Source organism: Rhopalosiphum padi, chromosome 1, assembly GCF_020882245.1.
Source record: "Rhopalosiphum padi isolate XX-2018 chromosome 1, ASM2088224v1, whole genome shotgun sequence".
Taxonomy (NCBI): domain Eukaryota; kingdom Metazoa; phylum Arthropoda; class Insecta; order Hemiptera; family Aphididae; genus Rhopalosiphum; species Rhopalosiphum padi.
In genome coordinates this window covers 67392045-67406588 of record NC_083597.1, presented here as the reverse complement: position 1 = coordinate 67406588, position 14544 = coordinate 67392045, and the positions used below count along the sequence as shown (strand labels likewise).

General features: G+C 26.7%; 1 protein-coding gene and 1 long non-coding RNA gene across 4 annotated transcripts in view; one reads left to right on the top strand and one right to left on the bottom strand.

Annotated features, from left to right (window-relative positions):
- Positions 1–4082: 4082 nt before the first annotated feature.
- On the top strand, positions 4083–5295 carry LOC132931627 (uncharacterized). The gene is made up of 2 exons (XR_009662765.1): positions 4083–4147; positions 5096–5295. It is a non-coding gene; the product is annotated as an uncharacterized LOC132931627 (long non-coding RNA).
- A 520-nt stretch (positions 5296–5815) lies between these two features.
- LOC132931626 (sodium-dependent nutrient amino acid transporter 1-like) overlaps positions 5816–14544 on the bottom strand; it is a 43123-nt gene continuing 34394 nt past the window's right edge. For all 3 annotated transcript variants that reach the window (XM_060997515.1, XM_060997516.1, XM_060997517.1), the window contains 11 exons: positions 13066–13186; positions 10877–11008; positions 10644–10786; positions 10386–10522; positions 9107–9266; positions 8554–8657; positions 8234–8471; positions 7637–7762; positions 7364–7561; positions 6964–7137; positions 5816–6874 (listed from right to left, as the gene is read on the bottom strand). In XM_060997515.1, coding sequence (XP_060853498.1) covers positions 6458–6874; positions 6964–7137; positions 7364–7561; positions 7637–7762; positions 8234–8471; positions 8554–8657; positions 9107–9266; positions 10386–10522; positions 10644–10786; positions 10877–11008; positions 13066–13186 — 1950 coding nt within the window. In that variant the 3' untranslated portion in view covers positions 5816–6457. The remainder of the gene's footprint in view (positions 6875–6963; positions 7138–7363; positions 7562–7636; positions 7763–8233; positions 8472–8553; positions 8658–9106; positions 9267–10385; positions 10523–10643; positions 10787–10876; positions 11009–13065; positions 13187–14544) is intronic.

Sequence of the window (14544 nt, the reverse complement as noted above, 5' to 3'; positions counted from 1 at the left end):
ATTTTAGACAATATACTTTGTCATTTAATCTGGCACAACAATGTCAAACAGTTAATTGCAGTTCTAAAATATATTCAGTTTTTTTTAAAATTAATATCAGACAATTTTATTACTTTTTTGGGCATTGCATCAAATGTACTTCTTTTACGTTATTAATTGTAGAGCAGAGGACACACTTAAATTTACCTATTCTGAATTATCTTATATAATTATGTAGACTGTGTTTTATAATATTATTAACATAAATAAACAAATATGTTACAATAAAGTTTAAAGTGCAACATTTACTATTTATATCATAAAAACTGCCAATATCGTGCTCACAAAAGTAGAAATTTAGATATAATATTATTCAATGCCTTCTATGTATATAAATATAATACCATTTATTATAGTTACTAGTATTACCTACGTGACTGAAGTAAGTGTGACCGGGTCAACAATGCCACACCGAACATCATTATTAGTCTGAGATGTAATCTAAATCTGTAAAGATTCATTACGTACAGCTACAATTTATTTAAAATTAAGTTTATTAAAAAATATTAAAATTATTTTAAAATAAAATAAAATTTAAATACCAAAAAGCAAATTAGAGTTCAAATATTATTGAGCTAAAAAAATACAAAATCTAACTTACATAAATTCCTGCTAGTAGCCGCACAAATATGTTTTACTATACATGTCAATATAAAACAGGGTTTTTTTTATATAGTTTTAATTAATCAAATGTATTAACAACATCATAAATAATACAAGGCTTTTTCTACTGCATGAAATACTTAGTTTATCATGATTGTATTTTGAATCTTAAAATCATAATAAGTACCATTTAACTTCGATTTTAATCAAAAATAGAAATATTAATTATAAATAACACTTTATTTTTTTTAGATTTTGCACCAGATAAAGATGAAGGAGGTAAAATAAAATAAAAACTAAACAATTTTTCTCCTGGATTATATTTTGATATACTTCTAGCTGTATTCTCGACCTAGACTTATTTAATATCAATCTTTCTAAAATGCCCGTTTTGCTTTAGTAAAAAATATATAATATAATATAGACACAATTACAATGATTCAATTTATAATCTTCCAGTTCTTAATTTATTCTGGACATATATTTTATGTAAACACTAAAAACAGGAGACAGGTTCAACTAATAGTTAAAAACCTATGTAAATCCAATATCCTTAAGATTGGTATTCAACTATATGTGTTTATATTAAAAATATGAAAACAATAAATACAATAATTATTGAAATTATTGTGATTATAAGTATTTAGTTTTAAGATTTATTATTCTTTATTTTTTAATATGTTTATAGATATATATATATGCCATATTTCTATTATTATTATTATTGTTGTTGTTGTTGTTGTAACCTACGGCATCTTTATAATAAACAAAAAAATATTCGATGTTCGTGAGCTTTAACTGGATTTGTGTGTAATCCACCTATACATAAAGGTACTATAGTGTTATCCTATAGTAACTTATATGAGCTGGAAAAATAAGCAATAAACACTCTCCGAAACTAAAATAGATTCTTTGATAAGTATAACTTTTATTGAAAATGGCCCAATAGCTTTTAAGACTATAGTGGATAAAAAATACATAAAGAAACATTAAATAGACATTGTTCTACTGTTATAGTACTATGGTAACTAAATTTCAAATCAAAAAAAGGGTAGGAAAATAAGTATCGCTCTGCTGTACAGTAGAAGTGAAGAGTAGGTTACTAATTGGATGTGTTTAATTTGAATGCAATGACAGGTATCATTATGTACAAAAAACGATTCTAAACAGAGACGATTTGTGATTTGTCAGTCTAGGATATATTATATTATTACTTATATTTAAATTGTTATTTATTTTTCTCGACTACTGGTGAAAGTTTCAAGTTTCAAGTTTCTATGACTTATACTTTTTGAATAACAACAAATATTTTAAATCGTTTTAGGATATATTGTTATTTCACACGATTTCGTAAAAAATTATATTTCATGCGTTCATATAATTTTTTCTTTACTGACGCTGGGAGTTTTTTTTACAGTTATTTGAAGAAAAGTTTATGGAGAACCTTGTATTGGGTTTTTTAACCTAAAGTATAAATCACAAACATTTTATAAATTTTCAAATTCAAAATTCCTTGCAAATCTTCGCGATTTTGAAATATTTTATAAGCATTTGAACTTTAAATGCTTTTCAACAAAAACTGTGACTAACAATTTTTTACTTTTTTTTTACGATAAGTACAACTTATAATAAACCTTGTATTAAATTTTAAAGATTTATTGGAATGCTAGATTTTTTTTATCGGCATTTCAAAAAAAAAAAACTTAGAAAAAAATGGAACATTTCAGTTATCTATAAATAGCTTTAAAAAAGTCAAAATACTTTAAAAATTTAATTGTAAATAGATAACGCTAATATAAACATTTGATGAAAGTTTCAAGTATTTACATTGATTCATTTTTAAGTTACAGCAAAATGAAAAAAAATCGATTTTGTTGAAAACTAATTATGCCTAAAAATGCCCGTTTTTCCGTTACTTCTTTAAGGTTTGTCCTGACGCTTTTGAAAAATATTAGACATTTTTTACTGATTCACTTTCCTTTTCAAATCGGGGCTGAAATTAAAAATCAAAGCACTATTACTACTCCAAAACTTGATGACAGGCATAAAAATATAAAAAAAAAAACACGTATAATTGTAAAATCAATACATTCATTACACCGTTCAGAATCTAAAACCATTATAGTTTCTAATGATACATATTTTAATGGCATTTCATTTTTATTGTTATAGAATTCACTAAGACTTTAAAAGAATGGCCAAGTAATTTAATTTTTATATTATTTTTCAAACATTTTAAGTTTAAACATGATTGAATTATAATTCAAAATATAAAAATAATAACCATTTATAATTTTGTGAATCGTAATATTTGATTATACTATCAATGATATTTTTATAGTATTTTCATCGAATATTATAATATATTAAATTATATTGATCATATTGGATGTGTTCTAAACTTCTAAATACTAGGAAAATAGAACGTTTTCTACCACTAACACATTGTTAAAATACCATATTTGCAATATTTAGCAAATTATTAATAATTAATTGATATACCTATATAACAGAATAAATGAATCATTAAATTTATTCTATGACTATACTTAGTACAATTTCCCCACATTAACTATAATACTTATTTTTATTAAATAAATCTATTATCATTGGATGAACCTTCAAATTAATACAATTACATACAACATTTTACTTTTTTAATTTTTCGCATAAAATAAAATATGTGGTTGGACATCAATTGTTCTTGTATGTTTCAACTTTTTTGACCTAGTCTTCGTGAATATTCCTTAATTCATTTATCGTCTAACACGTGAAATGTAATGCCTTACTTCTTCACTTGTATCTCGTGAATATGGTTTTCCAGTATAATGTACAATAAAAACCAATGAGTACCTACTACCTACATAACATTACATTTTAACCAGAAATTTTAAATTGTTTGATAACTTATAATTCTATTAATAGTGGAATCGAAAATATGTTAAATATTTTTTGTCCACATAGTATCTGAAAAAGTCAACTTTGACACTTGTATACTTTTGACTCCTTTAATAAGTTTTATTTTTCACAATTTTCTGTTTTTCTCGTTAAACTATACTTACTTATCGCTTCATTTTCTAACTGATTAAATCGCGTACGTGTTTAAATACCCTATTATTTTTTTATGTTTGACGTTTTAAAATGTTTATTTTTTTGTTGAGATTTTGGAACAGTTATTTAACTCTATGTTAACGTTACTAATAATAGGTCAAGCTTTTCCAATTAATCAGCTACGCTAAACTTTGCACCCTAGCTAACAAGGTTTGCCATTGTCAACAAATTGTTAAAGTTCAACATTTATTCGAGTAGAGTAATGTTTAATTTATATACATCTTTGTTTAAACCAAATAATGCCAACATTTTAGAAATTTAAAATTGAAGTATATAAATTTCAGTTAGGTATAAAAGTAACAAGATACTTTAATTTATACAATTCTTTTTTTTTTAGGTGCTAGAAAAGAATACTGGTGTTACCACATGAAGGTGTTAAAAGAATTGTTGCAATGTAAATATTCTTTTTAAAATAATAATTAATTATCATATTTATTTGTTTAATTTAAATTTAAAAAAAGGTGACCAAGACAGTACAGCCTACGTACCGTTCTAGTGTATATTATTATAATATTATATATCAAGGAGGTCACTAATAGATGTATTAAACTTTAATTCAATGATATATGATTGTATACGAAAAACAATTCTTAGCGAATAGAGTCTGTCAGAGTACATAACTAAATATATTTAAATATTTTAAAATATGTTTTTTTTTTAATACCAACTAAAGTAATTATTAGTAGTAATTAACTTTACTATAATCATCGTTATTCGTCATGAAAATATGTAATTTTATTCAAATTTGAACTTCAAATACATAAAGAAAAAAATGTATACCTATGTAATATGTATTTTTGATATTTATATACATATAGAATAACAATAAGTTATATGGGATCATGTGTTAAGTTTTAAAAATTTTGACTTAGTGAATAGTTTTTAATCGTCATTCATAAAAAAAAAACATTTCAAATGTCTATAAATAGCTCAAAAAGCATCAAATTATTTAGAAAATTATACCATATTAATAAGAAATTTAACCATAAACATTTTATAAAAATTTCAAGTATCTACTTATCCGTTTTTTTTATCCATAAAAAATCAATATCGTGACTATATAGTATATATTATGTGACTTTCGGGTAAAATTTTTATTTTAGAAAATTAATGAGGAATCTTGTACTAAATTTTCCAATCATCGATAAAAATAACTCTTCATGAATTTCTAACTACAAAATACGTTTTCGAGGTTATGACAAATTTTAACAAAAATAACTTATATTTTTATTTTTTAAATAACCTTAAAAACAGCTAATTTATAAGTTATTTGATGAGTTTATATGATATAACAAAAATAAAAATAAATAATGTTTTACCAAAGATAATTTTTTTTTTTTAGGTGAAGATAAGTATTTGACAATACGAAAATGGTGCGAGCTAAAGTGTAATCCTTCCAAAAAAAATGAAAATAGCACAGATATATCAGAATAAAAATTAGTTTTATTTTAATGCTATTTATAACTTTCATTATATGATATAAAAATACATGAATTCTGTTATATATAGTATGCTCTAGTATAAATCGTCAATAATACGTCATTTTGAAATTATTTATTTGTATAACTCAATTATACAAACATAATTTACCATTTAATTTTATGTGAATTAATCCACGTATCCAGCAAATCACGAAATTTCGGCGTCATGTATAACGCATTATAACGTATTGTATATCTTAAGCTCAGCTTTATAAACTTTGATTATATTATTTCATACAACGAGTATATAATTATTATTGACTATAACTTATCTCAATACCGACATACAATTTTAAGAGGAAAAATTTATTTTTTCTTTTTATATTTTGACCGAGTACTGTGTTATAGCAGTCCTAAACATTAATTAAGTATGTTTTAAAAATATTAAAACAATACGTACACTCTAAAACTAGTTTCGTTTAAAACTAATTATTTATAATATTTATATAATACACGATTTTACATAAACAGAACTTTATGGTTCAAGTATATGATTTAATTTATCATTTATGTAGTTCCATTTTCGATTACATTATATACATCCATGTTAGTGATTGTTATAAAAAAAAATAACAATAACATTTCATAAACAACATTATCATAATATATTATTTTATTATTTACATAAAAATAATAATAATAATATATAGTTACTAATAAAAAATAAAGGTCAACAGCATTGCACGTTAAACCTTTGAACAACTTAAACATAAAAAAAAAAAAAATGTGTACAAATCAGTCCTTTAAAAAAACAAGTGTAAAAAAAACCACTGTCGTTAGACTACAATAGAAATCGACACGTCTATCAATGATGGTAACTTAAAATTAATCCTATACCTTACTCTAAAGTTTGAAGAGACTTTAATAGTACTTGATAAATGTAATTCAATGGTTTTTGTATCGACATAATATAACATTCATATCGCGAATAAAATTAAAACAAACAATATCAGTTATAGAACACTTTTGTAGAGTACAAATAAAAACAAAACAAAACAAAAAGCATATATTAAGTGTCTCTCTTAACTCTGTTTGAAATAAGGATAGTTCATACGTATAATGTATATAAAAATTACAAAGATAACACAATACGCAAGTAGAGAAAATAAATTCAAACAAATCAGACGCTTCGATAATTATTTCGATATAAATAAATAAAATATAATATCCTAACGTATAATTATACAACTAAAACACACATGATGAAAACTAACCGTTTCCGATCACATGTAATTGATAGAAGTTCCGCCGTTGTTTTTGGGTTCCGCGGCGATCCACCGTCTTTGGTCAGCCATTGCGTGGTTGTAGTGGTACTGGTGGAGGTTTTGTTGTTGTTGCTGTTGCTGTTGAGAATGTTTATCAGACGAATGCTGGCGAGACGAACCTCCACCACCATCTATACTGTAACATGATGACGTGCGGTCCAACGACGTCGGGCTGACACTGTATGCCGTGCCTGGAGGTGCAGCGTGTTTGCCCCGCTTGATGGAATGTGTATAGTCCTTGGTACCACGTCGTCTCAGTGTGAAGTCCCTTTCGCCCGTCACTTGGTACTGTTTTTTCCACTGCACCCAACAGTGTCTATATATTGGATCCACCGGGCCCCAGTTCCGCGCCGGTTTGATGGTACTCAGGAATTTCTATGGAAAACAAAAGCCCAACAGGTGCGTCAAAAACATCATAACATAATACGATACAGCACCGACCGGCCACCAGACCGAACACTCACTTGTGAAAAGTTGTAGTCCACCTGAGCGGATATCTGCCATATGGCTATACCGATAATCATTGACCACGTGAACAGATAAACGATCCAACCGATTACGTACAGCCACATGGAATCGTGTGAGCTATAATCAGACTCTGTTAGCGGCATTATAAACAGACTCCAAAACTCAAACACCTGCAGTTATAGGATTAGTCATTAAGCATAATTTATGCTAATAAATTTTATAACATACATTCATTAAAAAAAAAGGTTTTGAAATGTCCACTATTTATTTCAAATTTCCAAGTGGTTCAACGATTGAAGTCAAATATTTGTTTTACAAAAATATTTTACAACAATAACATATTACAATATTTTAATTTTATATAAGCGAACCTACGGCGTATTTGGTGGTACATACCATAAACAAAATCGGAGTACTTAGCCACACAAATTTCCACACGAAACACAGTTTGTATCCGAGTACAAACTCGAAGTCGTTGGATAGCGACTCCAGCCCGTAGATCCAGACAAAAGCGATCAGTTCCAGCACCGTGGATGTGACCACCATGCGACCAATGATGTACTCGTCTAACAAGTGCACGGCTTGAAGGTTTTCCTGAAATTCAAAATGGCGTCGATATAAATTTATAATAAATAATACTATTTTAAAGCAATCACGTCATATACTTACTGGCAAAAGGCACAGGACACCCACCAAGAAACCGATAAAACATACCATGCAAGTCAATATCCACCATTTCCATTTTTCCTTGGTCTCAACGGATAACCCTACAATAGCAGTGTAAATAGCAGCTATCTGTAAATCGATAAAACAATTGTTAGTTTATTGTTATTTGTGCATATATACCTATATGTTCTAATTATAAATTGTAGTTAATTTTTTTTTATAATGTAAACACTGTTGAATTTTTATTTTATCATTTAATAAAATACTATTTAAAAGAATTTATTGCATTATTATATTATGTATTTATTTTTTATATTTTCTTTTCAAATATTCAATGTTTATCTGGTTATGATTACTTTTATGGTATAATAATGTAATAAAGTACAAGAATATTCCCACTGTTATCAACTATAGATTAACCCACTGACAGATATTTTATATAATTTGTTTTTGTGGTTCATTGTCTGTTGAAAACATTTTAGAACAATAATTTACGAACAATTTTACAATTAACTTTAGTACTAAATATCAAGTATTCAAGTAGAATATAGGTAAAATGATTTTGAAAAACCACTTTATAAACGGTTTTCGGTCACTTACCAGACTCAGAAATCCGGAAAGAAACACTAGTGTATAGACCAAAGCGGCCCACATATCGGACAAGATGCCTTTGATCGTCAATTCGTACACAAATGTCAGGAACCATACTTCTGATATGGCCGACGTTGTGAACATTTTCTCTCCGGCTTGTAATTGCACATCATATATCCACATTGTAACAATTGAAACGCTACACACGCCGACTACGATGCTGACCACCGTAAGCATTACAGAAGTCCTATTAACAATTTTTTTTTAAATGTGAGAACTTCAGTCCATCAAAACGATAATTTAAAAGAAAAACCCTGCTGGGCGCTTACCAAAATGGATTAGACTTTGAGTACAGTCGACCTGCGCACGTTGTGATATTACCAAATCCCAAATGAGTAGTAAACAAAAACTGTACTATGGCGTGGTACCATATCTGAAAAAATAAATATCTACAACCGTCATATTCTATGTATAACATACTTTAATACTCGCTTCATGGTTAAAAATTAAAGGCTACTCAACTATTTTAAAATATAAATTAATAAGAAAAGAGATAATTAATTTTAATTTTTTTTTTATTTCGAGTCCAAGTAAACCAAAAATTACTGCGAACTTCAATAATATTAAGCTATATAATACAGTAATAATAATTATCTAAAATAAAGTAGAAAAAAGTTATTTACAGGTTAAAAAACACATTGAGATACACTCTACATAACATGATAATATAGTTAAAACAATAGTTTTAGTCAGAAATATTAAAAAATTAATTTTAGAATATTCTGCGTTTACAGGATTAACTAATTTTAATGCTTTTGATTTTTTCCAAAAATATAAAACTATCACATTCAACTTAAAAATACAAATATCTTATAGACTTACGTCTAGTTTCCACAAAGTCTCCCATTGAATGTTTAGCAATATTTCCAGTCCTTGTTGATTGGCGTTAAGTCCTTTGACCAATAAAACTGCAATTGTAATAAACGTTGCAGGTACGACAAGTAACGCCACTGTTCTGTATGATTTACTGTTTTTTATCAGGCTAAAAAATTAATATGAATTAATGAGTTTTCGCCAGCAATAATTACTAATTGATTGAGTATTTAATTTTAAACATCCCCAATTGAGATTAAAATAAATAACCCCCTTTTAAAAGTTAATTATTTAGTCGATAATTTTTCTGAAAATATTAACGTATCAGAATCAATAACCGAACTAATAATTTTTTGAAAACCAGAAGTTTTTATCGCAACAGAATACTCCTAAAGTATTAAAACAAATAAAATAAGACTTTTACAATATAGTCTTTTGAGTACATTTAAAAATTTTGATTTTGAATAACTGCATTATTGACAAAAAAGAGAGGTGGAATTCCTGGTGAAGACTGTGTATATTTCAATTACCTAAGTGGTTACGTACATTAACACATAATATGAGTGCTGTATTTTTCTAATAATATACCCTTGACCGGTAACAATATTGTTTATATCAAACACGAAGGTTCGGTCATATAAACAACGCTGTAGGTTTTAATTAAATAACAATGAGGAAAAAGCTGTATAATAATGAAGTCATGGTGTATAATTGTCTCAGAAATAGAAGCGAAACATCCGGGACAGGCGTACATCAATGTTAAGCGGTACGTGTACGACTGTAAATTGTAATATGGCACCTACATATTTTAATCTATGCATTGTTACAATTAAAAACAGTGGTCATGGGTTAGTTGTGCTAAAATTGATGACGTATTTAGTAGTCGGTAGATCAATTTTGCCGATTTAATTTAGCGATTAACAAACCATTTGTAACGCTGCAGTATTTTGGAATATGTATTTTTTTTATCTTTTTCTTTTGCGTCGATGTAAACGTCAATAAAAACATTTTTTTTTTTAAATTATAAATATTTAATTAAAAATTTAAAAATATTTTTTATCAAAGTACATAAATACATTTATACAACATTTACATGGTTTATATTTATTTTTTACAATAATAGTTATATACAATTATATCATAGAGTTCCAATAATTGGTTATTATTTTATTAATAAACTTAATTTCGTGTGCATTTAAAAACAAAATGGGCTTAATCGGTAAACGCTAACCACCAAAGTATTTATGCGACGTAATTAGTTAAGTACCAAAATAATAATAACACGTACCTTATAGCGGCTATGATCCAAATAAGTAATATTAACAAAATGTCCATCACAATCCACTGCCAGCTCAAGTGCGGTGGTTTGATAAAAGTCTGCTGAAGACATTGGTCGCTGTTGATAGAGTTAGAACTCACTCCTTGCTATAAATACGAAATACAATTAATATGCAATATTCTTTAACGACATAAATAATAAATTTCAAAAAATCGTTATTATTGAGAAAAATTTATTTTACTAAAAAATATACTGTTCCAGACTCACATAAAAGCTGATTGAATTGCTACACTCCGGAAACGGGATACTCCCGATGATACTACGTGAGCCGTAAAATAATGATAGCGCCATGATTATCGGGTAGTACGCAGCAAGTAACACGGACGCCAAAACTTTGACGAAACCAACACCTGCACAATTTTTGAAGAAAATTAAATCATAGAGGTAAGTACTTAATAATCCATATTTTATAACAACTACGATATTATAATGAACTATACCTTTGAGTAGAGGTACGGCCCTCCATAGCTTAGTGGTGCCTTGTTGACAAAACTGACCGAGCGTTATCTCCAAAAACAAGAGAGGAACCCCGAACACGACGGCAACTGTGAGATATGATACCAAAAACGTACCTATATAACCAACATTGACGATCAAATAATATATTATATTATTTTGTGAGGTACACGAAATAGGTACTTATTTTATTATCGTTTATGAATAAGTATTGAATATCATAGGAATAATTAATAGCTTTTTTTATTTTTCATCTGTCATCACGTCCATTATTTATATATTCAATGGCGAGATACACACGATTTAGATTTCGTGCTTAAATTATAATTTTAATAACTTATACATGGTTATCATTTATTATTTAAATACAGTTTGATTTAAACAGCATTTAAACAATACATTATTATATATAATACTACACGCATAGAGCAAGTATAGATATTGATTGTAGAATTTATTTACATTTACGCAATTACACTACATAAATATATAAAATGTGAAACGTGCCTATCGCAATATCCTTCTATTACAAAATTCAAATTTAAAATGTGTATTATTTATTGAAATACTCAAATACGATATGTCTTGAATTAGAAAAATTCTTATACTTTAATTCCAAAATTACAGCATTACGATAAATTTTGAATACAAATACTGATTAATCTAATATTACTACACTACTTTAATGAAAATAGTATATTTAACGATTAAAAAGTAATAATTTAAAATGCCCTTATGTTTTCTAAAATCTTGATCACAATAAACTATAATATAGAGTGATTTTCCAAGCATGCTCGACCCTCCCCTTTTTTCTTCAATAACCCAGAACGCCATATTTTCACATTCTTGAGAACTTTTTACTATATAAGGTGTATCCCGAGAATACATAAACTTCTGGTTTTCAAATTAAATTAAAATTCCCTTTCCTACTGTATTAAAAAGATTTTATTTTTGAAAATTACGGAGTTTCAAAATTTAAATTCGAACGAATAATTTTTAAGTTATTTACTAAAGATAATAGTTTTATAATAATTATGGGTTTGGAAGGTATAAGGGAAAAGATGATTGGAAATTTTAGCAATAACTTTTATTCGTCTAATAATATAAAGCTATATATATAATTTGTAAAATCCAATACCTTATCGATTTTATAACAATTAAAACTATTTTTAAAGACTATTATCCTTTGTATAAACATTTAAACAAAGGATAAACTAATTGTTCAAATTTTAAATTAAATACTAACATAAAAATTGTAAAAAAAAAATACCCATTAAATAATTTACAGTAAAAAATAGGAGGTTTTCATTCGAAAAACAAAAGTTTGTATCGCCACAGATACTTCGTTTGCAGTACATTTTTTAAAGTTTAATTTTTTTTTTTTAGAATGAGCATACTTGGTGAATCATTTTTATTATATAATATAACACAAAATAGTCAAGCAAAGCTTGTACTGACGACTCATAGATAAAAAGTTATTAAAATCAAAAACCTTAGTTATACGCATAAACCACTTAAGTACAATAAGTATTAGGATGAATAATTTAAAAAAAATCAATAATTCGTGTAAAACACACAGGAAAAAGTAGAAAAGTTATCTACCTATAAATTGTACCTATTACATTGCGTGACGTTCTTAAACAGCGCTGTCGTGTATCGATGTGACGTACAGAATAGTACATTTTGTAGGTACGTTGAGGAAATTTTATCGTGAACCACATAACTTTTTTATATTATAATTACAGTATTACACACTGTATAATATATTTCAGCATGTATGTGACCAGATAAAGAGAACACTTGTGTGTATATTGCACATAATAGTACAATATGATAATTCGTCATTTTATGGTAACATAATATTACGCACTGCAGTTATTATGTCGCGTTTCATATACACTTCACGTGGCACATATTATATACTATATACATATTAAAAAATAAAATTATTATTTTATAGTTTTGACAACAATTTGCATAATAAAATAATTCAGTATGAATGTAAAACAATTGATGAATATTTAAAATGCTACACATCATGAATATGTTTTTTTATACCTAACTACAATAATATGTTGGTGTGGGGTAGCGGGAGTGATAAATTTCGAAGATTTTTGGATCAAAACAAAGACGTACTGTACTACAATAAATTTACAGTTTTAGAGGTACTTACCGCCACCATACAGAAATACCATCCGAGGCAGTCGTATGACGTTTGCTAGACTTAATGTCAGTGAGACGGTCATCAACAGCGTGCCAAAACTCTGCAGACAATTTGATTTGCAGCAATATATCTGAAAAAAAAACCGTAACGTTAAAACTTGGTGTGAAAAATCGACAAACGGTTATTTTATGGCTATGTATAATATTAATATTAATATTTTATATAGGTATCTACTATCTATAAATACTATATACATTATAGTTGTATCTGAAAATATTGAACGGTACACTTCTGTTGCATGAGAAGAGAAACATATTAACTACCAATAAACATTTTGGTGTGTGAATTACAAAAATATAATAAATTCAGCGCGAAACTAAAACCTAACGCTTATAATAATTGTTGCTGCACTGCCGGCTGTCGTAAACTGACTAATTACTCTGTTTTTAAATTCTACCCACAGCTAAATTTTTATCCCGTCTATATATGTTTCCCGATGTCGCGACAAATAATGAATGTTGTAAAAAAATTTTAAAAATTGTATAGAGTACACCTATATACTACTACTCAAGTTCTCCGTATGCTCATATGCTCTCTAATAATTATACTAATTAGATTTAGTTACAATAAGATAAAGGTATGATTATAATCATTTTTCACTGGGTTAGAAAAGCTTTAGTTGAATGTTTTAATTTAATATAAGATATCTCATAAGTTGATGAAATAATATTATTAACAATATTAAAGCTACATACAATTCTTTTTATATCATTTGAAGTTCAAATTTTGACAAAATTAATTGAAATCATAAAAGTTGGCAAATAATTTTGTAATTCAAATTTATAGAATTTTCAATTTTTATAGTTAAAGTTTGAAAATGTAATACAATTATATTTCACTAAAGTATAATGTAACCAAAAAATATAAACATAGTTTTTTTTCAAACATAATATTATGAGTTTGGACAAAATTAAATATTTTAAATTAAAATATTAAAACGGTTTTCTTATAATTTTATTATAATTTAAAAATATTATTCGTTCGAAACTTTTAACATATATTATTATGTGTACAAAAATAATATTTTCAAATGCAAAAGATTCGACAAAAATGAATTCAACTTATTTTACTAATAGTTAAGTAAATTACTTTAATAGTAAAATTGTACTAAATTGTAATAAATAAAAAAATACTATACTAATATTAATATAGGCTGGCAGGCCGTCATCACTTAGAATCGTTTTTCATGTGTAATAATTCATCATTTAATTCAAACTTAACACATTGGTACATTAGAATGAATTTTACTCCCCAATGACTAGGTACACTCGACCCCTACAGTACAACAGAGCAATTATTTACTTTTCACCTTTTTAATGATTCGATCAGACTGGACAGGTACTAATATAACTTAATATATATATATATTTTTTAAATAATAAATTCGTGTTTAGATATAGCGATAATAACAATTTAAGTATTATGTGT